Source organism: Bubalus bubalis, chromosome 2 (genome assembly GCF_019923935.1).
Source record: "Bubalus bubalis isolate 160015118507 breed Murrah chromosome 2, NDDB_SH_1, whole genome shotgun sequence".
NCBI lineage: Eukaryota > Metazoa > Chordata > Mammalia > Artiodactyla > Bovidae > Bubalus > Bubalus bubalis.
The window spans coordinates 136,484,760-136,512,088 of NC_059158.1; the positions used below are offsets into that span (position 1 = coordinate 136,484,760).

General features: G+C 35.3%; 1 protein-coding gene across 6 annotated transcripts in view; it reads left to right on the forward strand.

The window, feature by feature from the left end:
- SLC39A10 (solute carrier family 39 member 10) overlaps window positions 1-27,329 on the forward strand; it is a 159,311-nt gene that overhangs the window by 113,305 nt on the left and 18,677 nt on the right. For all 6 annotated transcript variants that reach the window (XM_045164340.1, XM_045164341.1, XM_006078130.4 and 3 more), the window contains 5 exons: window positions 6,402-7,426; window positions 9,315-9,522; window positions 18,785-18,954; window positions 21,255-21,443; window positions 26,577-26,697. In XM_045164340.1, coding sequence (XP_045020275.1) covers window positions 6,413-7,426; window positions 9,315-9,522; window positions 18,785-18,954; window positions 21,255-21,443; window positions 26,577-26,697 — 1,702 coding nt within the window. In that variant the 5' untranslated portion in view covers window positions 6,402-6,412. The remainder of the gene's footprint in view (window positions 1-6,401; window positions 7,427-9,314; window positions 9,523-18,784; window positions 18,955-21,254; window positions 21,444-26,576; window positions 26,698-27,329) is intronic.

The window sequence follows — 27,329 nt, forward strand, 5'->3', positions numbered from 1 at the left end:
CTTGGAGCACAAAATGAAGCAGGGCAAAGGCTAACAGAGTTTTGCCAAGAAAATGCACTGGTCATAGCAAACCCTCTGCCGACAACACGAGACAACTGTACACATGGACATCACCAGATGCTCAGTACCCAAATCAGGTTAATTCTGTTCTTTGCAGCCAAAGATGGAGAAGTTCTATACAGTCATCAAAAACAAGACCAGGAACTGACTTTGGCTCAGACCATGAACTCCTTATTGTCAAATTTTGATTTACATTGCAGAAAGTAGAGAAAACCACTAGACCATTCATATAAGGCTAGAAATCAGATCCCTTGATTATACAGTGGAAATGACAAATAGATTCAAGGGATGATATCTGATAGAGTATGTGAAGAACTATGGATGTAGGTTCATGACATTGTACAGGAGGCAGTGATCAAGGCCATCTCCAAGAAAAAGAAATGGAAAATGGCAAATGGTTGTCTGAGGAGGCCTTACAAACAGCTGTGCAAAGAAGAGAAGTCAAAGGCAAAGGAGAAAAGGAAAGATATACCCATTTGGATGCAGAGTACCAAAGAATAGCAAGGAGAGATAGGAAAGCCTTCCTCAGTGATCAATGCAAAGAAATAGAGGAAAACAATAGAATGGGAAAGACTAGAGATCTCTTCAAGAAAATTAGAGATACCAAGGGGACATTTCATGCAAAGATGGACACAAGAAAGGACAGAAATGGTATGGACCTAACAGAAGCCGAAAATATTAAGCAGAGGTGGCATGAATACACAGAAGAACTACAGAAAACAAATTTTCATGATCCACATAACCACGGTGGTGTCATCACTCACCTAGAGCCAAATATCCTGGAATGTGAGGTCAAGTGGGCCTTAGGAAGCATCACCATGAACAAAGCTAGTGGAGATGATAGAAATCCAGTTGAGCATAGATCAATGGACAAAATAGAAAGCCCAGAGATAAATCCACGCACATATGGACACCTTATTTTTGACAAAGGAGGCAAAAATATACAATGGATTAAAGACAATCTCTTTAACAAGTGGTGCTGGGAAATCTGGTCAACCACTTGTAAAAGAATGAAGCTGGAACACTTTCTAACACCATACACAAAAATAAACTCAAAATGGATTAAAGATCTAAACATAAGACCAGAAACTATAAAACTCCTAGAGGAGAACATAGGCAAAACACTCTCTGACATACATCACAGCAGGATCCTCTATGACCCACCTCCCAGAATATTGGAAATAAAAGCAAAAATAAACAAATGGGACCTAATTAACCTTAAAAGCTTCTGCACATCAAAGGAAACTATTAGCAAGGTGAAAAGACAGCCTTCAGAATGGGAGAAGATAATAGCAAATGAAGCAACTGACAAACAACTAATCTCAAAAATATACAAGCAACTCCTACAGCTCAACTCCAGAAAAATAAATGACCCAATCAAAAAATGGGCCAAAGAACTAAATAGACATTTCTCCAAAGAAGACATACAGATGGCTAACAAACACATGAAAAGATGCTCAACATCACTCATTATCAGAGAAATGCAAATCAAAACCACTATGAGGTACCATTTCACACCAGTCAGAATGGCTGCGATCCAAAAGTCTACAAGTAATAAATGCTGGAGAGGGTGTGGAGAAAAGGGAACCCTCTTACACTGTTGGTGGGAATGCAAACTAGTACAGCCACTATGGAGAACAGTGTGGAGATTCCTTAAAAAACTGGAAATAGACCTGCCTTATGATCCAGCAATCCCACTGCTGGGCATACACACTGAGGAAACCAGAAGGGAAAGAGATACGTGTACCCCAATGTTCATCACAGCACTGTTTATAATAGCCAGGACATGGAAGCAACCTAGATGTCCATCAGCAGATGAATGGATAAGAAAGCTGTGGTACATATACACAATGGAGTATTACTCAGCCATTAAATAGAATACATTTGAATCAGTTCTAATGAGGTGGATGAAACTGGAGCCTATTATACAGAGTGAAGTAAGCCAGAAAGAAAAACACCAATGCTGTATACTAACGCATATATATGGAATTTAGAAAGATGGTAACAATAACCCTGTGTACGAGACAGCAAAAGAGACACTGATGTATAGAACAGTCTTATGGACTCTGTGGGAGGGGGAGAGGGTGGGAATATTTGGGAGAATGGCATTGAAACATGTAAAATATCATGTATGAAATGAGTTACCAGTCCAGGTTCGATGCACGATACTGGATGCTTGGGGCTAGTGCACTGGGACGACCCAGAGGGATGGTATGGGGAGGGAGGAGGGAGGAGGGTTCAGGATGGGGAACACATGTATACCTGTTGCGGATTCATTTTGATATTTGGCAAAACTAACACAATTATGCAAAGTTTAAAAATAAAATTAAATTAAAAAAAAAAAAAAGAAATCCAGTTGAGCTATTTCAAATTCTAAATGATGATGCTGTGAAAGTGCTGCACTCAATATGCCAGCAAATTTGGAAAACTCAGCAGTGGCCACAGGACTAGAAAAGGTCTGTTTTCCTTCCAGTCCCAAAGAAAGGCAATGCCGAAGAATGTGCAAACTACTGCACAATTGCAGTCATCTCACATGCTAGCACAGAAATGCTCAAAGTTATCTAACCCAGGCTTCAACAGTATGTGAACCATGAACTTCCAGATGTTTAAGGTGGATTTAGAAAAGGCAGAGGAACCAGAGATCAAATGGCCAACATCAGTTCGATCATTGAAAAAGCAAGAGAGTTCCAGAAAAACAGCTAGTTCTGCTTTATTTACTATGCCAAAGGCTTTGACTGTGTGGGTCACAACAAACGGGAACATTCTTCAAGAGATGGAAATACCAGACCACCTTGCCTTCCTCCTGAGAAATCTGTAGGAAGATCAAGAAGCAACAGTTAGAACGGGACATGGAATAACAGACTGGATCCAAATCTGGAAAGGAGTATGGAAAGGAGTATGTCAATATTGTCACCCTGCTTATTTAACTTACATGCAGAGTACATCATGTGAAATGATGGGGTGGATGAAGCACAAGCTGGAATCAAGACTGCCGGGAGAAATATCAGTAACCTCAGATATGCAGATGACACCACTGTTATGGCAGAAAGTGAAGAAGAACTAAAGAGCCTCTTGATGAAAGTGAAAGAGGAGAGTGAAAAAGTTGGCTTAAAACTCAACATTCAGAAAACTAGGATTGTCACATCAGGTCCCATCACTTCATGGCAAATAGATGGGGAAAATTGAAACCATGACTTTATTTTCTTGGGCTCCAAAATCACTGAAGATGGTGACCTCAGCCATGAAATTAAAAGACATTTGCTTCTTGGAAGAAAAGCTATGACCGACCTAGACAGCATAATAAAAAGCAGAGACATTACTTTGCTGACAAAGGTCTGTCTAATTAAAACTATGGTTTTTCCAGTAGTCGTGTATGGATGTGAGAGTTGGACTATAAACAAAGCTGAGCGCCGAAGAATTGATGCTTTTCATCTGTGGTGGTGGTGATGACTCTTGAGAGTCTCTTGGACTGCAAGGAGATCAAACCAGTCAGTCCTCAAGGAAATCAGTCCTGAATATTCATTGGAAGAACTGATGCTTAATCTGAAACTCCAATACTCTCTTCCCTGATGGGAAGAACTGACTCATTATAAAAGAACCTGATGGCTGGGAAAGATTGAAGGCAGGAAGAGAAGGTGATGACAGAGGATGAGATGGTTGGATGGCATCACCGCCTTGATGGACATGAGTTTGAGCAAGCTCCAGGAGTTGGTGATGGCTACCCAGGGAGGCCTGGTGTGCTGCAGTTCATCGGGTCTCAAAGAGTTGGACACAACTGAGCGACTGATCTGACGTATAAAATAAATGCCAGATTTCAAAGGCATAGTATTAAAAAATGTTATAAATTTCATTAATTTTGGTTGCATGTTGAAATGATAATATCTTAAGATATAGTGGGTTAAATAAAATATAGGATGAAAATGACTTTGATCTGTTTATTCTAGAGAACTTTAAAATTGCTTGAATGACTCACTTACTTCCATATTCTGGAAATATGTTCTCTAGGAGAACTTCCTGTGATGATGGACATGATCTGTGTTTACCCTGTTTAGTGTGAGAGCCATGAGCCATGTACTAGTGTTGAATATTTAAAATGTACTTTCATGACTGAGAAGCAGATTTTATTTTATTTATTTTTTGGGGGGCTGTGCCATGTGATTTATGGGTTCTTAATAGCCCAATCAGGGATTGTACATGGGCCACTGCAGCAAATGCACCAAATTGTAACCACTGGGCTGCCAGGGATCTCCCAAGAAGCTGTTTATCTAAAGTTAATTAATTTTTATTTTTGGTTGCACTGAGTCTTAATTGCTGTGCTTGGACTTTTCTGTAGTAGCAGAGAGCAGGGGCTACTCTCTAGTTGCAATACACAGGCTTCTCATTGTCTTGGCTTCTCTTCCTGTGGAGCACAGGCTCTAAAAGCATGGGCTTCAGTAGTTCCAGCATGTGGGCTCAGTAGTTGTGACTCATGGGTTCTAGATCACATGGGCTGAGTAGTTGGTGGTGCATGGGCTTAGTTTCTCCTCAGCATGTGGAATTCTCTTGGACCAGAGATTGAACCCTTGTCCCTTGCATTGGCAGACGGATTCTTATCCAACGTACCATCAAGGAAGTCCTGTATTTAACTTGTTAGTTTAAATTTAAGTAGCTGCATGTGGCTACTTCCAAAAATAATGAATAGCACTCAATTCAATGAGAGTCTGCTAAAGTTTTGGACTATGTGAAATTAACTTGCTGCTTATGGGTTCTTGTTGAAAGGTATGTAATATAATTACATGATAACCCAATTTAAAGTATTTATGGATATTTGTAAAAAGCTACATTGTGTTAACTAATGATATCACCATATAAAACAAATTTTAAAATACTTGTTTTGTCTGCTTAAGAGCAAACTAAGCCTGAGGCCAAGGTGCTTCTTAGTAATTTTTTTAACGTACTATATTGGGCAGTACAGTTTTGGACCCTTTTATTACTCTACAATTTACTGTTTTAGATTTACATTTACAATCCATCTATAATTGATGTTTACATATGGTGTGAGGTAGGAGTCAAGTTTTCTTCTTCTGTATGGATATCTAGTTGACTAAGCTCCAAGGAAAAAAGAATTTTTCTGTTTTCATACTACATTATTTATTTGTTCTTACACCAAATATCCACACTGTCTTTAGTAACTGGTAGACGAGTGTCTTGTTCATTGGCCCTTTCTGTTTCCATATAAACATTAAAAATACCTCATCAAGGTGTTTCCCTGGTGGCTCAGTAGTAAAGAATATGCCTGCCAATGCAGGAAATATGGGTTCGATACTGGTCTGGGAAGATCCCACGTGCCACAGAGCCGCTAAGCCCATATGGCACCACTATTGAGCCTGTGCTCTGGAGCCCAAGGGCTGCAACTACTGAGCCCATGTGCCCTCAAGCCTGTGCTCTGCAACACAAGTAGCCACTGCAATGAGAAGCATGCACACCACAACTAGAGAGTAGCCCCGGCTTTCCACAACTAGAGAAAGCCCATGTATAGCTATGAAGATCTAGGGCAACCAAAAAAAATAAATAAAAATTTAAAAAATACCTCATCAATTTTCATAAAATAACTTTTGGAATTTTAGTTGGGCATTACATTGGATCTCTATAACATCCAATTTTGAACATGATAAAGCCATCCATTTATTTAGGTCCTTCACTTCTCTCAGTAATATGTTATCCTTTTTTTTTATGAAAAAGTCTTACACATCTTTTGTTAGATTTATTTCTAGCTGTTTGCTGCTATGAATTATAAACTTTCTAATTTCATATTCTAATTATTGCTGGTGTAGAGAAATACAGTTAATTGTCCTTAGGTCTAGCAATTGTACTAAATTAACTTACTAATTCTTACAGTTTCTTTAGTACTTTCTGCATAACCAGTCCTGCCATTTGTGAATAATGACAGTTTCATTTCATTTCTTACACATTTTTTATTGTATTTCATCTTACTGCATTATTGTACTGGTCAGGATCTCAAGAACAGAAACCAATAAACTTTTTTGTAAAGGACCAGATAGGAAGGAAGCCAACATTTCCTGTATAAATGTACATAGACTATAAAGTATTGTGCTTAAAAGGGAGTCAGTAATCTTGCAAGTGTGTTTTAAGAAAACTTGTATTAATTTGAAGGGCTATACAATATTCTGATAAATTAAAAGGGGCTATTTTTATAGGGGATTGAATTAGGAAAGGATAATTCATAATCATGAAAGAAATGAGGTAAAACATTTACCTAGTAAATTGGCAACTGCTGAAAAGTTGTGTTTATTTTTAATGTGCATAAGTATAAACTAATGTTTGTTTTTCTTTCCCTTTAGGAAAAATAGAAATGAAGGTACATATGCACACAAAATTTTGCCTCATTTGTTTGCTGACATTTATTTTCCATCATTGCAACCATTGCCATGAAGAACATGACCATGGTTCTGAAGAGCATCACAGACACCATCGTGGAATGACAGAATCGGAGTCAAGCGAATTTTCAGTGCTGGATGCTGAAAATGAAAAAAAATATTATATTGAAAAACTTTTTGACCGTTATGGTGAAAATGGAAGATTATCCTTTTTTGGTCTGGAGAAACTTTTAACAAACTTGGGCCTTGGAGAGATAAAAGTAGTTGAGATTAATCATGAGGATCTTGGCCACGATCATGTTTCTCACTTAGATATTTTGGCAGTTCAAGAGGGAAAGCATTTTCACTCACATAACCACCAGCATTCCCATAATCATTTAAATTCAGAAAATCAAACTGTGACCAGTGTATCAGCAAAAAGAAACCGTAAGTGTGATCCAGAGAAAGAGACAATTGAAGTGTCTGTAAAATCTGATGATAAACATATGCATGACCACAGTCATCGCTTATGTCATCACCACTGTTTGCGTCATCACCTTGATCATAACACTACTCGCCATTTTCCTAATGATTCCATTACTCACAGTGAGCATGGGGAGCCTAGCCATGAACCTTCAACAGAGACCAATAAAACACAGGAGCAATCTGAAAGTAAGCTACCAAAAGGAAAGAGGAAGAGAAAAGAGAAGAAAAGTAATGAAAATTCTGGGGTTATTACACCAGGTTTTCCCTCTAACCATGATCAGGGTGAACAGTATGAACATAATCGGGTCCACAAACCTGATCGTGTACATAACCCAGGTCATTCTCATGTACGTCTTCCAGAACATAATGGTCATGATCCTGGTCATGGACACCAAGATCTTGATCCTGATATTGAAGGTGAACTTCGACATACTAGAAAGCGAGAAGCACCACATGTTAAAAAAAGTGCAATTTATTCAGCTGCTAGTCACAAAGATCATAATGAAGATGATCGTCAACATGAGGTAAGCAGAATAAGGTAGTTGCTCTGTAACTCTCAGATGATTCTGAAGTACTCTTAGGTAAAAAGAAAAGTAACAGGAATAGACAACCGTATTTAAACTTGTTTCCAGTTACAAAATACATTAAGGGATAAAAATCAGATTAAAGATTTTTAGCTGCATTTTTACTTGCATTGTTTGTTTTCACATTTGGGTTCCTTCAATTCTAAATGTTTAAAGGTTGTCAGGAAATATATTTCTTTTATTCCTTATTTTACTCTCTTGCTTAAGACTTGCTTTGACTCTCCAAGTTAGCTTATGTGTTGTTACTGTTAACCAATTTCTAGATGCTTGAAAATTGAAGTCCTTTTTTTTGTTGAGACAGTTTCTCTTTCATAATAATTAACTTATTGAATTAACTACAGAGTGATTTCTAGTCACTGATCTAGCTCCAAAGTCAGGTATTTTGCACATGTGGTAGGTTTGTTTTCTCTGTCACTATCACAGGACCTACATGCTCAGATTAGTCTTTTCTCATGCTTTTGACAGATGAACACTGAATGCAAAAAGATATAATAATGAGAAATGCCAATAGCAATGGGATGGTTCTCTTATTCTAAATTTTTGTTCTCCTTTGAATACTTTCACATTTGATTTGTTACTTCTTGATTTTTAAACAGCTATTCACCTTAAAAACATTTTTGTTTCATTAAAAGTGTATCAGTACCCTTATTCTTATATTTAGCTCTCATTAAAGTGTAGGAAAAGCTGTTGAATTTATTATTGTTCAGATATATAAAAAGTAGCAGCACCTATTGTGGAAGATGACCTCAACCTTTGTTTTGGTCTCTTATTACTGAAATGTGTTTTACATCTAAGTAAATATCTTTGTTTCTTAACTAGACAAATCACTAGATATTGGGTTTTCAGCAAATTTTAAAATCTTCGTGTACTTTTAAAGAAATTGTTAATTTATTACTATGGGTAATATCCTAGAGTCTCTTGTTGATAATAACTAGACATTATCATAACTAAACATTAGTGTTTACTCTTTGGATTCTACTTGCAGGGTCTGGATCATCAGTCTTATTATTTTGTATCCTTATAGGCCTGATGCATAATGGGGATTTTTTCAAGTTTTCTGGAAATGGTCTATGCATTAGATAGGGTAGTAGTACCTCACGTAAAGACTTGACATGAGAAAAATCATTTGTTTGTATGTTTTGATTTTGTTTTTACATTATAGATACAGTAAGCAAGCATGCAACCAGAGTGCATATATGTGGAAAAGAGATACTCCATTCCCTTAGTTTTAGATATTTGTATAGTGATGGGTCCAGATTTTTTTTGTTATTTGTTTTCTTCTTAGTTTTTTTATACTTTGTACTTAAAAAGTTCTAGTGGATAAAGCTGCATTTTTTAATCTTGCGGTTTTAGCACTGGGATAGAATTTCACTATACGATATTCTTCTGGGGTACCTTAGGTAGTAAAAATGTCTGTATCTTTTTATATTTTAATATAAAGTTATTAAAGTACTCTTAAGTCTATTTAACAGTTTCACCAAATAAGAATCTTGAGCAACTGATGATTGCAGTTTGACTAGGGAAGTGATTTTTTTTCTTTACTCCTTCAGGATCTTGGGAATATAGTTCTAAATCATTCTTATTAATGGCAGAAAGTCATTATCTTTTATATGTTGCAGTGGAGAATGGTTAAAATCCATAAAAAGGTTGGGGTAATCAGGTTGAATTCTTTCCTGTCATAAATTCCTATTAAAAACCATTCTTTGTAGTAGATATTTATATTGCAGATTGTTTTAAAATTATATTTAGAATATATTTTACTATACAGTACTTTTTCTGCCTAATCTTCTTAAAGTACTCTTAATTTGTTTTATCAATTTTCTTGCAGTGTTTGAACGTCACTCAGTTATTAAAATACCATGGTCATCGTGCCAACTCTCCAATCTCATCTGATCTATTTACATACCTTTGCCCTGCTTTGTTATATCAGATTGACAGCCGACTATGTATTGAGCATTTTGACAAACTTTTAGTTGAAGATTTAAATAAGGATAAAAATCAGGTTCCTGAGGATAAGGCAAATATAGGGGCATCAGGTAAGAAAGATTTAAGTTCTTTCTCCTCAAAAGAGTCTCTGTACTTTTTTAAAAAATATAGTTGGAATCAGAAAGCAGTTCCAAATGATTGCCTTATTTTTGTGTCTTTCAGTATATTTTAATCATGTTTTAAGTATTTGTGTTTAGAAAAGATTGGAGGAAGACAGGCATAATACAGTTTACTCATCTCTTCTGGCATTACATAGGAACATTTTGTTGTGGACAGAGAACTAATAGATTGGAAAGGAAATGCAGGTTTTTCATGAATAGATTCTTCTTTATGGGCAAATGTTAATAAGGGGGCCATTAATTAAAGTTACATGATGTTATGATTACTTAATATTTAGCAAGATGAGGGGCTCTAGTGAAAAGCCAAGATTACAAAATTTTTAAAGACGTGAAAAGGGAAGTTAGTGTGGTTAAACTCTAGGAATGTCTCAGAATGCCAGTGATTGGCACATGAACTTCATCATGGGCACTTAGTAAAACCAAATGGGTAAAATCAAAACTATTTTTAAACTTCTTTCTTTGTACTTTTTCATCATATCCAGTTGGCTACATTGCTCCACCTTGATGTTTACAGGTACCTCCTTCTGAAACTTCTATTCCATAAGAAATTTGTACCTCTTATTGAATCCCAAATGTCATTCCAATTTATTCTTTTGATAAAATCTGAAAATCTTTGATGTTTTTTCTCTATCTGTGGTTTCTGTTTTCATTTCCTATTTTCACTTGTATAATCAGTTGTTGAGTCCAGTTGAGTCTTAAGTATTTTCCAGTTCTCTCCACTCTGTCATAACTTTAGTTCATATCCTCCTTGGTTCTTTACTGAATTGTTGAAATAACTCCATAATTTTCCCTGCCTATGTTTCTGTTCCCCTCATAGATCATGCTTAGCACTTAAGCTAGATTTATTTGGACACTCTGACATAGATTTTTCTTTTTATTGATAGCCAGTATTTATTTAATACATGGACTTTTATTTATTTACAAACATGTATTGTAGGCACTGTTCTATACTCAGTTCATTTACTCTTCATAACAGTCCTATGAAATAGAGAATGTTACCCTAAAAAATTTCCCAGGGTCTTAAAACTAGTGAGTGATAGTGGTAGAGTTCAATTCTGGGAAGCTTAATCATTTTGGTATTCATATGTGCAAAGTGTTTTACATATTTTTCTTCACTAAATTTTAATACTAATTGAATTATTTGAGGAAGCTATTATATGATTCTTGTTTTTATGGGTAATAAGTAAGGTAAGGTATAGAAAAGTTAGTAACTTGCCCACAGTTCCCAGACCTAATAAATGATAAAATCCGCCAAGTCTGAGGTTAATCACTGTGCTGTTTTCCAAATTTAGGAAATTCTGATATCCCCTTTGTGATTTTTGCCATATATTGTTAATGCTACTTAACATTTTCATTAGATCTCTAGTATTTTTCTTTACATTTTTCAATATTGTAAGTAGTAGTAGCTACGAGGACGTGGATTTGATGTGATGTGCTAGGTATAGTTTTCCTCATTTATTTTAAAATACTGCATTATGCTATGTTGTTCAAAGTTTATATGTTTGTTTTTACCCTTCAATCATGCTTTTCAGAATATGATCCATGTCTACCTACTATCACATTTCTATTTTCCACCATTCATTTCTTCCCCTTCCTTCTAATTTTAACAAACCATGATAATAGATTATGCTGGTTTTCCTTGATTCTTCTCTGCATTTTTACTTTGTAAGCATCTCTGCTTGGCTTACTACTGTGATTCCTCAATGATTGGTCTCCCTGGAATAACTTAATTGACTGTACTAGGTTTAATTAAGTCCCCTACCTTGACACCATGTGGATATTGCCATCATGGTACAGAGTTCAGGGATCTTAATAATTGGATTAGTTATCTTTTTGTTTGCCTTTAGTTGCTTAAAGGAAGTGACTGGGTCTTTCATCTGAGCATCACTAGTGCTTAAGATAAAAGATACTTTGGACAAAAAGTAAACACTCATATATTGATTGAATGAATAAATTACTTAATATTAGTCTATAAGCTTTTGTTTCTAACCTAGAAAGAACACTTGTAAGTCAGCCTAGTGTACGTTGATAATACAGTGTTCTCAAGAAGAATGAGTAGTATTTCATGAACTTCATATGTGCAAAATCATATTGAATGCACTTCTGGTTGAAATGCCTAAGATATAGTTGAAATGAAATGGAAGTCACTCAGTCATGTCCGACTCTTTGCAACCCCATGGACTGTCCATAGAATTCTCCAGGCCAGAATACTGGAGTGGGTACCCTTTCCCTTCTCCAGGGGATCTTCCCAACCTTGGATCAAACTGAGGTCTTCCACATTGCGGCAGATTCTTTACCAGCTGAGCCACCAGGGAAGCCCAGGAATACTGGAGTGGGTAGCCTATCCCTTCTCCAGCAGATCTTCCCAACCCAGGAATTGAACTAGGGTCTCGTGCATCACAGGCAGATTCTGTACCAATTGAATAGTAATTAAAGTGACTAAATTTATGTGTATGAATATGAGCTGAAAAAGCAGAATTTTGATAAAATAGATAAAAGACTGAAAGGGCAGCATTTTAAAAGTTTAAAAGTGTAGAGCAGTAAGCAATAAGGTAGACATGTTTATGAATATCGCATTCTAGTATAAGAGTTCTGTTTGAGACAGAGACATTCCTTAATGCTTAAAAGAGTTACACATAAAAGAGATGCTCTCAATACATAACTAAGTCTCTTAGGTTCCTACCTGTTCTTGGTTAATTTCTTTGCAATAGGAAAATAATAACCTCAGAATGGATAAATTAATCATAATAGCCTATATTTATTAGAGCCTTATTACAATGTGCTATTTTAAACACCACTTTTACAAGAGTTTAATTTGTTATTCCCATGAGCTAGACATTTTTCTTTACTTCTCTTTACTGAGGAAAGGAGGTTTGAGAAGTTAAGTAACATGCCCAAATCACAGAACAGAGCTGTGACAGAAACTAGAGTATTCTCCATCTAAAGCCTGTAGTGTAACCACTGTGCTCTTTCCCTGTGCTATGTTCTACTGCTTCCTGCTGAAAAGGCTCTTAAGTGTTCTTGGCCAGAATGTAAGCGACAGGGAGATAAGGAGAGTTTAGTGTTTTGACAGATAAAGCAGATGTAGACAGAAAAGTGGTACAGGTAAATATTGATGTAAGTATTACTCTAAGTGTAGATTAGTCATTAAAAAAAATCTAATAGTCTTCGACTAGACAAGCTGGGTTCAGTCTGATTAGATCTGAAAGGGCAGAGAAAGTGAGTCCACACACTAGACTTGACTAATGATCTTTGGATGGACAACATATGTCCCCTTTCTGGCTTCATGCTCATTGATATTTGTAGATAACTAAACACCTTGAGAGCCAGTGTCTCTCTCAGGCACTTATAAATTCTTACTGGCAGGAATAAAAGTATGTGCTAGGTCTAAGATTATTTATCTTAATTAAAAATAAAATTCATTTGTTCTTTACAGGGGAAAAATGGAGGCTGAAAAGATTGAGGCATCTAGAGTTAAAACTAATAGCCTTTTCTATTTGTGCAGTTTCTTAAAAAACTCTGGTTATTTATTTTCACATTGGCTATGGGTTATGACTTAGAGTTGTCTATGTCATAGTATTGATACAATCTACATATTTTAACAAAACTGTTGACAGATGCTTAACTATAGTAATATTGAAAATTGCACTTTATTCAATCTAAAAAGCCTTAGAGAAAAGTGTACTTGCTTTGAAAACAAGTACATTACTAATAGTGAATATTGATTAGTTGTTTGCAGGTGGTTATTAGCATTGTCAGAAATGAAACTTGAATTAATTATGTCCTGATAGATGTTAATAATTGTTAAAATGCCCTGCTAGTAATTATTTTTAATGACTGCTGCACCATTTAAGAAGGTTAACTTGTTCTGTATAAATCTCCCATAGTGACACAGCTACTACCTCATTAACTGTTCAAAGACTGCTGTAAACCAAATATGCTATATACTGTGTATGTTAGAAATCATTTGTTTCTCAAGATTGGCTCATTTAGTCATAGAGTTGACCCTAGCTTAATTACCAAGGGGTGGGGGGGAGGTTGTGAATAGGCTGCTAAGCATTTTCCACCAATTAAAATGCTGAAACAGTGTAGAAAACTGCCATCTTGCACATGCTTTGAACCAAGTTAATTAGAAAGTTTCCACAGATGAGCGCTTCTTTTTAAAAGAATGCATTTTCTCTCTAGATAATGAGAAAGGGAGTTGGTGAATAAGCTTGAAGACCTTTAACGTTTTAAGCAACCTAATTTGCAGAATAAGTGAAGCTTGTTTAAGACATTTAGTGTTTTTTATTGCATATGGTATCCTGGGTACAAATAAAGAAAACATTTGCTAGTTGTACTTAATAGTTTGCATAGTGTTAGGTTGGTATAAATTTTATAAAATTCCTTTCATTGTTTATCATTTATTGTTATTTTGGATTTCTTTTGGCTTTATACCAAACAAATTGTGATTTAAAAAAGACAAATAATTTGGTTGGAAATCAAAACAATTTTATTGGCTTTTTTTACATCTAGGAAATTATGATATTTGAGCTTTATATGTTATTAATTGTGGAAATATGTATGTACTTAAATAGCGTGGGAAAGTATTTCAAGGACAGTAAATTCAAAACAACTTTTATTACTCATAGGTCAAAGAAATAGTAATTTTCTTATAATTTGTTAGGAGAATCACTATTCCTTAAAGTTTTAGTGCTAGGAAGCTAAAATTATTATTTAAAATTAATAAGAAATCAGCATAAGAAAACACGTATGATAAGGTAAACTTACAGGATAATAGGGCTGTTTTGCTAATAAAACAGTTGTGGTGGAATAGTTGTAATCTATAGAAAATAACTAAAAAATTTCTGATTTATCTGAAATAGGAAATTTGGCTCTAACTTTTATTTCTTGGCACTGGCAAAAATAAGTAGTAGATATGTGAAATTAATTAGCTTTACGTTTACATGTATTTTCAATGGCATATATTCTGAAAATCTTGTATAGCTACAAGTTTGGTAGTAATCTTGCGTCCCTCTTCCTCTGTCCTAATTAGCTCAAATTTTGAAAGAGTGATTGCCATTTGGATTAATAAAGTTAGTATTTCTTCTTATTTTCATGTTTAATTATACTTATTTTTCTTGTAAATCCTTTTATATGAAGCTGTCTTCCCTTTTATATAAAGCTACTCCGAGAGAGACAAAAGTGATAAATAAGTTACTTGGCCAAGAATTCTCTGAAAATAGTATGATTTACTGGAAATAACAATGGATTAATAGGGGACTTTGGGTTTAGTTTTGACTTTGCCATTTTAGCTATTTAACTATTTTATTATGCTAAAATATATATAACATCAAATTTGCTGTCTTTTTTTTTTTTTTAATTTGCTGTCTTAACCATTGTGCATTTGTTACACTCACAATGTTGTGCAACCATCACGCTATTTTTGTAACTTTTTGTTTTAACCATCACCCCAGATAGAAGATGGGCTTCCCTGGTGGCTCAGCTGGTAAAGAATATGCTTTCAATGTGGGAGACTTGGGTTCAATCCCTGGGTTGGTAAGATCCCCTGGAGAAGAGAATGGCTTACCCACTCCAGTATTCTGGCCTGAAGAATTCCATGGACTGTATAGTTCATGGGGTTGGAAAGAGTTGGATATAACTGAGCAACTTTCACTTTCAGATAGAAGCTATGTAATCATTAAGCAATAATTCATTTCCCTCTTAACCTCAGCCCCCGGTAACCTCTAATCTTTTGTCTCTGAATTTGACTGTTCTAGAGAGTTCACTTAAGTGGAATCATACAATGTTTGTCTTTTTGTCTGCTTTATTGTGAAATACTTAACATAGTGGGTTTTTTCCCTAATGTAGGAAGTTGTTTAGTTTTATTTTTGTTTTTATAAATTTATTTATTTATTTTGGCTTTGCTGGATCTTCATTGCTGTTCAAGCTTTTTTTAGCTGTGGTGAGTGGGAGCAACTCTCTAGTTGCGGTGCATAGGCTTCTCATTGCGGTAGCTTCTCTTGTGGAGCACAGACTCGAGGGCACGCGGGCTTCAGTAGCTGTGGCACTTGGGCTCAGTAGTTTTGGCTTCTGGTCTCTGGAGCACAGGCTCTATAATTGTGGTGCACAGGCTTAGTTGTTCTGTGGCACGTGGGATCCTTCTGGATCTAGGATCAACCCTGCATCTCCTGCATTAGCAGGCAGACTCTTAACCATTGAGCCACCAGAGAATCCCTCAGCATAATGTTTTTAAGGTTCATCTATGTTATAGCATGTATCAGAACTTCATTCCTTTTTATGGTTGAGTAATACTCCATGGCATATATACACCACATTTTGTTAGTTCATTCATTCATCAATGTATGCTTGCCTATTGTGAATAATCCTCTAATGAATACAGGCATGCATGTATCTGAGTTTCATCTTGGAAGTTGGGCAATGCTGTGACCTGGGATTGATTCATGTAATGTTTTTGCTTTTGAGGGATTATGTTTTCTTGTATTCTCTGAGTTTCAGATGTCAGCACAAATACCAGTGATTTTCTAATCATTAAATGAGCTGTTCTCTTTCAGACATCTCTTTTAATTTACAGATTTGCTTTCTAAGGTGGATGAGAAGGAGATATAATTATCAGCACTGATCAGTGAGAAATTGTACCTGGGAGTGTGTAATATGTGACATATACCCATTTGTGCACACATGAACTTGTTTACCCTTTAACACACAGACTCTCCTTTAATTACATGTGTAAACACTTATCTAATTTATATGTGTATCAATCTGCTAGTGATTGGTCTTCAGTTATAATGTATTTGGTCTTCCCTGGTGATTCAGACAGTAAAGAATCTGCCTGCAATGCAAGAGACCTGGGTTTGATCCCTATGTTGGGACGTCCCCTGGAGGAAGACACGGCAACCCACTCCAGTATTCTTGTCTGGAGAGTTCCATTGACAGAGGAGCCTCACAGGCTACATACAGTTCATGGGGTCTCAGAGTCAGACACAACTGAACGACTTACACTACAATGTAAAAGCTCACCTGTTAGCATACTGGCGATTGATTTTCACCGAATTCGATTTTGATTTATTTGGTAACTTGAGTTTTGACTAATTGACCAAAAGTCACTTGAGATTGTAAATCATCACAGAACATTTTAAAATGTTTATGGCTTCATAGACTCTTTATTCTGTGCTCTTTTTCTTTAATTTCTTGATTAAAGTATCTTTTAGATTGGCTCTTTTTGAGATATATTGCCTCTAAATTGGATTATTGACAAACTAAGGAAAAATATATTTGGGAAAGGAGAGTTGTATATTAATATGTAAGACATTTTATCTTCAGGTTTAATGTTTTCATTATTAGCCTTGGTGTTTCCCTTTTAGTTATTGTATCTTTTGTTCTCTCCCTTTTTAATTATTTTCCCCGCCAGTAGTTTGATTGGAGCTAGAGAGTTGCAATACTTTTGACAAACCTTTTTTGGTTTAGTTGACCAGTAACTTTATTGCTTCCTTGACTTCATGTATACTTAGTCTCTTTTCTCCAACCAGGCTCTCCCACCCATTGATTTGATTGTTCCAATCTTTACCTGGGGCACACACAAATAAAGTAACTTAACTTGGTCATCATTATGAAGTCAGTCTTTAAACCTTGTTTGACCTTATATTTTTATTTATACAACAGCTTATTTTTTGTTTGTTTGTTTAACTCCAGTTCCCTGTGCCTGGTAGTCCCAACCATAGTTGGGAGAAATCTTATTTTTTGGATCCACTAACCAGGATGTTGCCTTTATAATGAATCTTTCCCTGACCTTGATTCTTTGAGAATTGAATTTCTGTTCCTTTATTGCCCCCAAATCCTTAAGAAGGATAGAAGCCAGTGTATTCAGTCTCTGGCTGTGTTTCAATCTTTTTTGACCTTTAGCTTCCCAGTGTTTATATCATAGTAATTATCTGTTACATTTAGCATAAATCACAGTACTTCCATTAATAACAGATGACCTATTGTTTTATTCAGAACTAATTTAGCTAACGAGAACACTAGCTGTAGTGTTAAGGTTATTGGATAGTGTGACTAAAATGTGCAATGAATAAACACAGTTTTATTGATAGTTTAGCATTTAGCAGGTCAGTTAAAGTTTTTTTTTAAATCTATCTTTATTTCTGTTTGTCTTTCAAAATTTTAAGTTATCTTGATAAAGAAATGCATTTTTCCTTTATTCATTTATCATAAGACTTAACATAAAATCTTTCAGCAGATTTATAGTCCTATTAGGTTTGATTAGGAAAATATCATTTTAGATTAAACCTTTTCAAAATTATCACTCTTCAGTGAAATTTGCTGTAAGTATTAAAGTTTAACACATTTGTTTAGGCCATTAAAAAAAGTAATCTCTCATTTTAAATGAATATGCCTCACTCCCTGAACCACTGGCATTAATTTGTGATACCTACTTATGAATAGCCTAGAAAAAGAAATCTGCACAAAATTCCACCTGTTTCTTACAAGTCATATGAAAACATTTCTCCTGTGTTCTGATCCAGTCAAAACTATATAGTGACATTTTAAAAGTAGTAAATTGTACAGAAAACTAAATTGGGGGAAAGGGAATTTGTAACTGGGTATGGAAGAAAGATGATACCAAGGAAAATAGGACTGAATTATCCTTTGTAAAAATAAGGAATGCAATAAAGCAACCATTAATAAGGCTTTTTTTTTTTTTTGGTCTTACCTGAGTATATTTCTATTTGGAGCTGATATTTAAAAGTTTCTTAGACTTTGTATTAGAAAGATTTCCATAGATTATAGTGTGTTGGATGCTTAGATTCTTTAATGCTTACAGGAGAGTTTTATAATTAGAGTCTCTAAATAAACAGTTTTATTGCTATGACTGTGCCTTTAGACATTAGCAAAATTTTATTTAAATCTAAATAGTGTAAGTGAACCACAGCCTTAAGTCATTTTAAGCCCCTGTTTCTAATAAGGTGGACCACTGAAAATACTATTTCTAACTTGGTCTGAGTTTAATTCTTTACCACCTTGAATATAGTTGTTTTGTTTTTAAACACAGTAGTGCCAAAATACAAAGTTTCTTAAAAAACATAGTCTGGGTAGGATAATCAGTCTTCCATGACTCATTTATCTTATGTTTATTCTTTGAAGCTTTTTTGTTTATAATGGCATACTAATATTGATCATTACTTTCTTCTTACAGCGTGGATTTGTGGTATCATTTCTATCACTGTCATTAGCCTGCTTTCCTTGCTAGGCGTGATCTTGGTTCCCATCATTAACCAAGGATGCTTCAAATTCCTTCTTACATTCCTTGTTGCACTAGCTGTAGGAACAATGAGTGGAGACGCCCTTCTTCATCTACTGCCCCATGTAAGAAACCTTTTAAATCTTTTTAAGAAGTAAAAGTATTTCAGCTAAAAGGGTCCTTTATTAGCAAGCTGTACCATACTAATCTAATATTTCCGTTGTTTTATTGCTTATAGGATGAAGTATTTTTTCATTTGTACAGTTTTAAATTAAGTAGTATTTTTAAAATTGAATTTATTAGATTTTAAAGTAGCAAAAACTGATAGTGTCAGTTTTATCTTCACTTGTCACAACACATACATATTGTATCATCACAATGCACGTTTTCACTCTCTTACAATTACATATGTCACACCTTAGTGAAGCTGAAATTTTAAAAATGCTCTATTAGCAGTTCTGAAAGTGAATATTTAGTGATCAGTGAGTGTTTTATTTTTGTGGTTTCTCAAGAAAGCCATTAGAAGAAATGTATATAGTATTTTATAAAGGGCTTCCCTGTAGCTCAGACGGTAAAGCATCTGCCTACAATGTGGGAGACCCAGGTTCGATCCCTGGGTCGGGAAAATCCCCTGGAGAAGACAATGGCAACCCACTCCAGTACTCTTGCCTAGAAAATCCCATGGACCAAGGAGCCTGGTAGGCTACCGTCCATGGGGTTGCAAAGAGTCAGACATGACTGAGTGACTTCCCTTCACTCTTCATATGGTATTTTTTATGATTGTACACATAACCAGTGCTCCACAGGCATCTTTATTTGAGCAGGAATAGGCAGACATCTCCAGTTAATGATTTTAGATGTTTAAGCTCTTTACTCATGGGGCCATTTATCTTTTCACCTGGTGTACCACTTGTGTTCTTCCATTTGGGAACACTTCTAATAATATGATCATAAGTCCACACTCCTGAGCCTTTCTGAGCCGGTGCAGTGGTAAAGAATCCACCTGCCAATGCAGAAGACGCAAGAGACGCGGGTTCCACCCCTGGGTAGGGAAGATCCCCTGGAGGAGGAAATGGCAACTCACTCCAGTATTCTTGCCTGAAAAATCCCATGGACAGATGAGCCTGGTGGGCTAAGAGTCAGACATGACTGAGCACTTGTACAGGCACATGCATCACACTCCTATTTCCTTGCTTATCAACCTTTTAAAAGGTTTATTACCAGTTAAGAGTGTTTGAACCAGTATTACTGTCTGTCCTTCAAATTATGAAAACAACAGAGCTTTTTTCTTTTCTGAATGTAAAATTATAGATTTGAATATTTATGTTCTCATCTCTTCCCTTCTAGAGTATTTGGAAGACAGTATTGTATTTGTGTGTTGTGTACACCTGTTCTTCCTTCTGCACTCCTGGTTGAGAATTCCCGATCTAGTGTCTAGAACAATGTATGGCATTGCCTTTTAAAAAATTAATATTAAGACTGTGAATGTGCATTTTTTTTTTTTGCTGTTGATTCATTATATATAACTAATTTTCCCATCTATTTTAACCCCTTGCCTGCCCTTTCTCCCCAGCCACCAAGCATAGCAACAGTCTGCTTCAGAACTGGGCCAACAGTTGAAGTGCAAACAATGTTTAAGTGCTGTTTAACTTATTTATTTTCTTAAGTGTTAATTAAATGAAGCTATTACCTTTTGTAATGGTCTTATCTTTCTTTAAGAGGTTTAGAAACCTCTTCTGTTGACCACTTACAAATAAGGAAAGAATGTAAATAAATGTTACAAAGAGGGAAAATACTGAGGACCAGTTCTCTTTTACACTCTCTAAGATTAATATGATAGAACTTACATGTTTTGCAGTTTTAAAAGAGCTTTGTTTCTGTACACACATTTATTTTTGCTAAAGATTTAAAATGTAGAAAATTAAATGCATGTTTAAGTATATACTTTTGCTCATGTTCAACAGTATGTGCAGACATAACATCTCATCACTTCTTTGCAATAATTAATAAAAGAAAAGTATTATAAAAATTAGCTTAAGAGAAAGTTAGATTATAGGGAGTTAGAAATGGTTACTTGCTGGTGAATTAGTCTATTTTAGTTTTACAGATAATAAGTCTTATATCTGGGTCATATTTACTTCAGTTTACAAAGGACCCATCATTCCCTCTATTCTTACTCCTGGATTGATTCTTACTATAGGATGTATTAATATCTTAACCCCGATAGCTGTTTGAAATTTTTGGTCTTTGTTTTAGAGTTACCATGAAGTGTAGTACTTTCCAGGCCACTGAGTATAACAAAATTAAATGGAAGACTACTTATATTCAAGTGATGTAACAGGGGATTTTTTTCTTTTCTGGAGATTATATTCGCAAAGTAGCATTGTATTGCTGGTTTAGAAGCTTTTCTTATTCTCATTAATAGTCTCAGGGTGGACATGATCACAGTCATCAACATGCACATGGGCATGGACATTCTCATGGACACGAATCTAAGAAGTTTCTGGAAGAATATGATGCTGTATTGAAAGGACTTGTTGCTCTAGGAGGCATTTACTTATTATTTATCATTGAACATTGCATTAGAATGTTTAAGCACTACAAACAGCAAAGGGTAAGTATTTTTTAATTATTTGTTTTCCGAAAGGTAGAACTCAAAAACCTTTATTTTGGGGAAGGCCTTGTTTTTTCTTAATCATGGTGTTCGTATGTATTAAATATCATTGAATAGACTGTCTTCAGAGGAAAAACTGATCTTTGCCAGTTTTTTTTGTCATTACATTTGTTTTAGCATTTATAATCAAGCTATAGGAGTCCAGTTTCAGTTAATTTTGTGTTGCTTCTTATCTAGTTAACTTAAATAGTTTGGAAAAATACTGACCAATTTATGGTTACTAAAAATGCAAAAATATATAAATAGAAGCAAGTCTAATTGGTCTTCATAGGTAATATTTTCAAGTTTTAGAGGCTTTCACTGACATATCTTTTAATGAAAATGTTTTCACACAACAAATTTCTATACCAGAAATACCTTGCCAGTAGTGTAAGTACTAAAGGTAAGAAGAATTTAGATTCAGAGGGCTTTGTAGGAAGAAAATATTAATGAAATTAAGGATTTGGTGGTTCATTTAAAGTAACAAAACACTTCGGAGATGGTACTTGGACTATTGATTAAATGCCCTGTTTGTCATGAACTGTCTTTTGGGTCACATTTAGTAGAATAAGACAAATATCTAAAAGAATTTTTCCCACAAGAAAATAAGATACTGTCATTCACTATGAGTTACACACTTCCTGTTCACATCTGTCTCTAAGGCTCTTCTTGAATACATCTCATTAAAATGATTGTGATATTGATGCTGATTGTTTTCAGTATATTTTGTTTAAGTAAATCCTAGAGGACATTTTTAGAAAGCTTCACAAAGTAACAAGTTAGAAAATTTTTACATTTTCTTAGTTAGCTACAAATATTAAAAAAAAAAATCTTCAAGAACAGTGGATAGTCATTGTCATCATAATATATACAGTCTACTCTTATAATAGAACTTTAATGCTGTTTTTTTACAGATATATTCTTGTTTGTGTATGTATGTGTTTTGTATATATCCTCTTGGGACATATGGCTTAGAATAGAACTCTGAACTGGGATTCAGGAAAAGTGATTCTGTTTCTGGTCTAGCCACAAACTAGCTCTGAAACTTTGACTCATGTATCATGATTTCCAGTTGTTATCTAAATGCATAGGGAAATAAATTCTACTTCTCATCTGTATTTTCATATTATATTCCAAGTAGTGTATAAGGCCATATTTTAGTCAGGGCATTGTATTTAATTGCTTCTAGAGGAGATTTGATCAAGATGGTGCATTCAGTGAAGTGTTATCTCAGGAATGGTCAAAGGACCTGGGAAGGATCAACTTAGAGAAAAGTGAAAAGATCTAACAGCCTTTGGCTTGTGAAGGGCCATGTGAAAGGTCATGTGGATAGGTGAAGAATTGACAATGGTGAGAGGGATGCCAAGGTAAAATTGACTGGAAGGAAATGAATCAGAGATTACTGCAGGATATTTAGAGGAAAGGTGAAGAGGTCTTGAGTCATGGCATGGGGAAGAGAATGTGATTAAGATAATTATTTAAATGAGAGAATCTAGAAGAAGTTGATAAACAATTTAAAGTCCGTCTCTGTAAATAACAAATTTAGAACACAATACAAATTGCAAGGTTATAAAAAAGTCTTGGATTTACTGTGAGGCTTTAATTTTCTTCGATTGTGTGTACTAACACTGATGCAAAGAAACAGGAAAACAATAGAATGGGAAAGACTAGAGATCTCTTCAAGAAAATTAGAGACACCAAGGGAACATTTCATGCAAAGATGGGCACAATAAAGGACAGAGATGGTATGGACCTGACAGAAGCAGACGATATTAAGAAGAGGTAGCAAGAATATACAGAAGAACTATACAAAAGAGATCTAGTGCACTGGGACGACCCAGAGGGATGGTATGGGGAGGGAGGAGGGAGGAGGGTTCAGGATGGGGAACACATGTATACCTGTGGCGGATTCATTTTGATATTTGGCAAAACTAATACAATTTTGTAAAGTTTAAAAAATAAAAAAAAAATTAAAAAAAAAAAAGAGATCTTAATGACTCAGAAAACCACGATGGTGCAATCACTCACCTAGAGCCAGACATCCTGGAATGTGAAGTCAAATGGGCCTTAGGAAGCATCACTAGGAATAAAGCTAGTGCAGGTGATGGAATTCCAGCTGAGCTATTTCAAATCCTAAAAGATGATGCTGTGAAAGTGCTGCACTCAACATGCCAGCAAATTTGGAAAACTCAGCAGTGGCCACAGGACTGGAAAAGGTCTATGTTCATTCCAATCCCAAAGGCAACACCAAAGAATGTTCAAACTACTGCACAACTGCACTCATCTCACATGCTAGTAAAGTAATGCTTAAAATTCTCCAAGCCAGGCTTCAGCAATACGTGAACCATGAAATGTAGTCCTTTAAGAGAAGTTCAAAGTAAATAAATTTTTATAATTTAATCTTGAACTCATTTTGAACCTAGACTTACTGACAAAATTGAACACATTTTTATAAAGCAAACTGATGGATGAGAAGAGAATTGTCAAAACATGGCAATTTTTTGTAAATTTGAAATTGTGGGAAGTAAAAATCTATGTGGCATTCTAAATGTAATAGTAATGAATTCTTCAAGTATACCAAAGAAGAGAGTCTAGGTAGATAAATCAGTTCACCTCCTTTATAATAAATAGGACAATAAGTAACCTAAGATGAAAAAGTATATAGTGTTTTTTGAAGAAAGGCAATTAGTGATACTTGAGTAGAACAGACATTTGTTGTTCTGTGTAGATGAATCAACTATTGGAAGGAAGCTTTCAGAACACAAGTTAAGTAACATACCAGATGCTGACTAGTTTCAGCAAGTTGGGGCTTTGTGGGTAGTCACTTGGCAAGTTTTTAGGAAAATCTACAGTCAGAAACAAAGCAGTTAAACAGACTCCCAGCTGGTGTTTTACTTTCTATATCTATCTCATTGACTTTTGTACTGTTGTTGTCTTTTCCTTCCTTTTTTTTTTTCTTCATCTCATGTTAAAACTGCTGTTTCTTTTCTTCTCTTTAGGGTGTCTCCATATTACTTTCTTTTGAACATTTTGTGTTTCCTCAGTTTCTATTACCTACTGCTATGAAGCAGAACAACCCCAAGCCCCCAATATAGGCAGGATTCAGTGGGACAGTTCTTTTGCTCCACATGGTGTCAGCTTGAGTGACTCACTCAGACTCCTCTGGTCTGGGTTGACTAGGGCAGTGCAGGGCTGGAAAGGTCTCAGAATGCCTCAGTCTGTTTCTGCATCTTGGTACTTCTCCACATGGCCTCTCTTCAGAGTCTAGACTGAGCTTTTTCATAGCATAGTGGGCAAATTCCCTGAGGAAAAAGCAAAAGGTGCCAGGCTTATCTCAGACTAGGCCAGAACCGGTACAGAATAACTTCTGTTGGATTCTGTTTGGTCAAAGCAAGCCAAAAGACCTGTGAAAATTTAGGGACAAGGAATTCAGTTCAGTTCAGACACAGTTGTGTCTGACTCTCGCGACTCCATGAACCACAGCACGCCAGGCCTCTCTGTCTGTCACCAATTCCTGGAGCTTACCCAAACTCACGTCCATTGAGTTGGTGATGCCATCCAACCATCTCATCCTCTGTCATCCCCTTCTCCTCCTGCCCTCAATCTTTCGCAGCATCACGGTCTTTTCAAATGAGTCAGCTCTTCACATAAGGTGGCCAAAGTATTGGAGTTTCAGCTTCAACATCAGTCCTTCCAGTGAACACCCAGGACTGATCTCCTTTAGGATGGACTGGTTGGATCTCCTCGCAGTCCAAGGGACTCTCAGGAGTCTTCTCCAACACCACAGTTCAAAAGCATCAATTCTTTGGCACTCAGCTTTCTTTATAGTCCAACTCTCACATCCATATATGACTACTGGAAAAACCATAGCCTTGACTAGACGGACCTTTGTTGACAAAGTAATGTCTCTGCTTTTTAATATGCTTCCTAGGTTGGTCATAACTTTCCTTCCAAGGAGTAAGCGTCTTTTAATTTCATGGCTGCAATCACCATCTGCAGTGATTTTGGAGCCCCCAAAAATAAAGTCAGCTACTGCTTCCCCATCTATTTGCCATGAAGTGACGGGACCGGATGCCATGATCTTAGTTTTCTGAATAGATTCCACCATAAGATTTCTTATGGATGGAATAGAATACTTGTACAGGGAGAAAAGAAATTGATGGTAACCATCTTTTGGAGACTCTACTGCATGTTCAGCTAGCCATAACAAATCTACTTACGCAGCAGTTAGAAGATTTAAACATCTGAAACGTAGTTCACAGCCTATACGCAAAACCAGCAAGGATTTACTTTTATTCTGTTCTAAAATAGTTATTTACTTTTTAAAAAGTGAACATTGATTAGAAGTATAAATTTAAGTCAGAAGAGTTGTTAGTGATAGACTGATGAGAAGAAGCCAGACTATTAAGAGATAATGTAGGAAAATTCAAAACAATGAAATATAACAGATTTTATTAGTAGAGAACAGATTAAATGAGAAAGGAAAGTTGTCTTTATTGCAAAGCTGTTAAGTCAGTAATTAATTGGTCATTTTCATATATCACCTCATTTAATCCTTGTAAGAATCTCATTTTCATTTTATAGATGAATATTTTTAGGGTTAATAAACTTAACTTGTCCAAGTGTCATAAAGGTAAACTGTAGATTTAAGATTTTAATTCAAGTTTGTTTCTATTATTGTCACATATAGGGGAAAGTGACATTGTGATAAATACAGAAAGAAATTCAAAGGAATAAGCTTTCATTTTTTAAAATTTCCCATTCATACACAGTATTAAGTGAGAGCAATATTATATATATTTCATGCATTTTGTTTGGGTTGCACATAATAATACAGTACTCTTTACCCTATTCTTATCTTGGAAGTATATGAATTGGACCATTTAGTTGAATATTTGAAGGAAAAAAACATGCAACTTTAGTTGGAGTTTTCATCTGCTTAGGTCTTTTGATTAATTTCTAAAAGTTTTTTTCCTCCTTTTATAAATATTTTATAAAATTACCACCATTTATTCCCATAGATGTTAACAGTGAATACTGTTACTAATTGTGCCTGCAAATTTAATGCTCATATCAGATTTTTCTTTTTTTCAGGGAAAAGAGAAATGGTTTATGAAGCAGAACACAGAAGAATCAGCTATTGGAAGGAAGCTTTCAGATCATAAGTTAAATAATACACCAGATGCTGACTGGCTTCAGCTCAAGCCTCTTGCCGGTAGACAACAGTTCTGACTAAAGAGAAACCTTTAAAATATAAAAATTGAAATTTTGCATCTAAACTGTACCTGTGTTGTTTGAAATTTGTCTTTGTGGCTTCTCTAATATTAGTTTCTTTTATTTCCTTATATGTCTCAACTGATTTTGTTCATGTTATGATTATTTTCAGCCTTATTTATTATACTGGGATATAGGGCCAATTCATTATATTACCAGGCAAGGAAGATATTGCACTTTTTACTTTACAGAAAAAAAAAAAATGAAACAAAACATCTTTAGTGTTTTATTTCTTGGTAATGCAAAAATCTCTGTGCCCTCCATATATGATTGTTTTCATGTGAGAAAAGGAGAGTAGGCCTTTGTACTTAAAGGAGAGTGATCTTGTACATAAAAATCTCTGCTCATCCATTCATCTATTGTGTTTTGTATTGATGTAATGAGGTAGCTTAAAATTTTCAGGAAAACCTAATATTTAACTATAATTTTTCCCATTTGTGAGCTTATGTTTTCCCCTGAATATTACTAATGATTTTCTGTAGAAGAGGCAACCTAGATATTAACTGTAGACTCTGCCCCAAAATACGTTTGTGAAGCAAATGTTTGTCATATAATAGCTTTTGTAAACTAGGT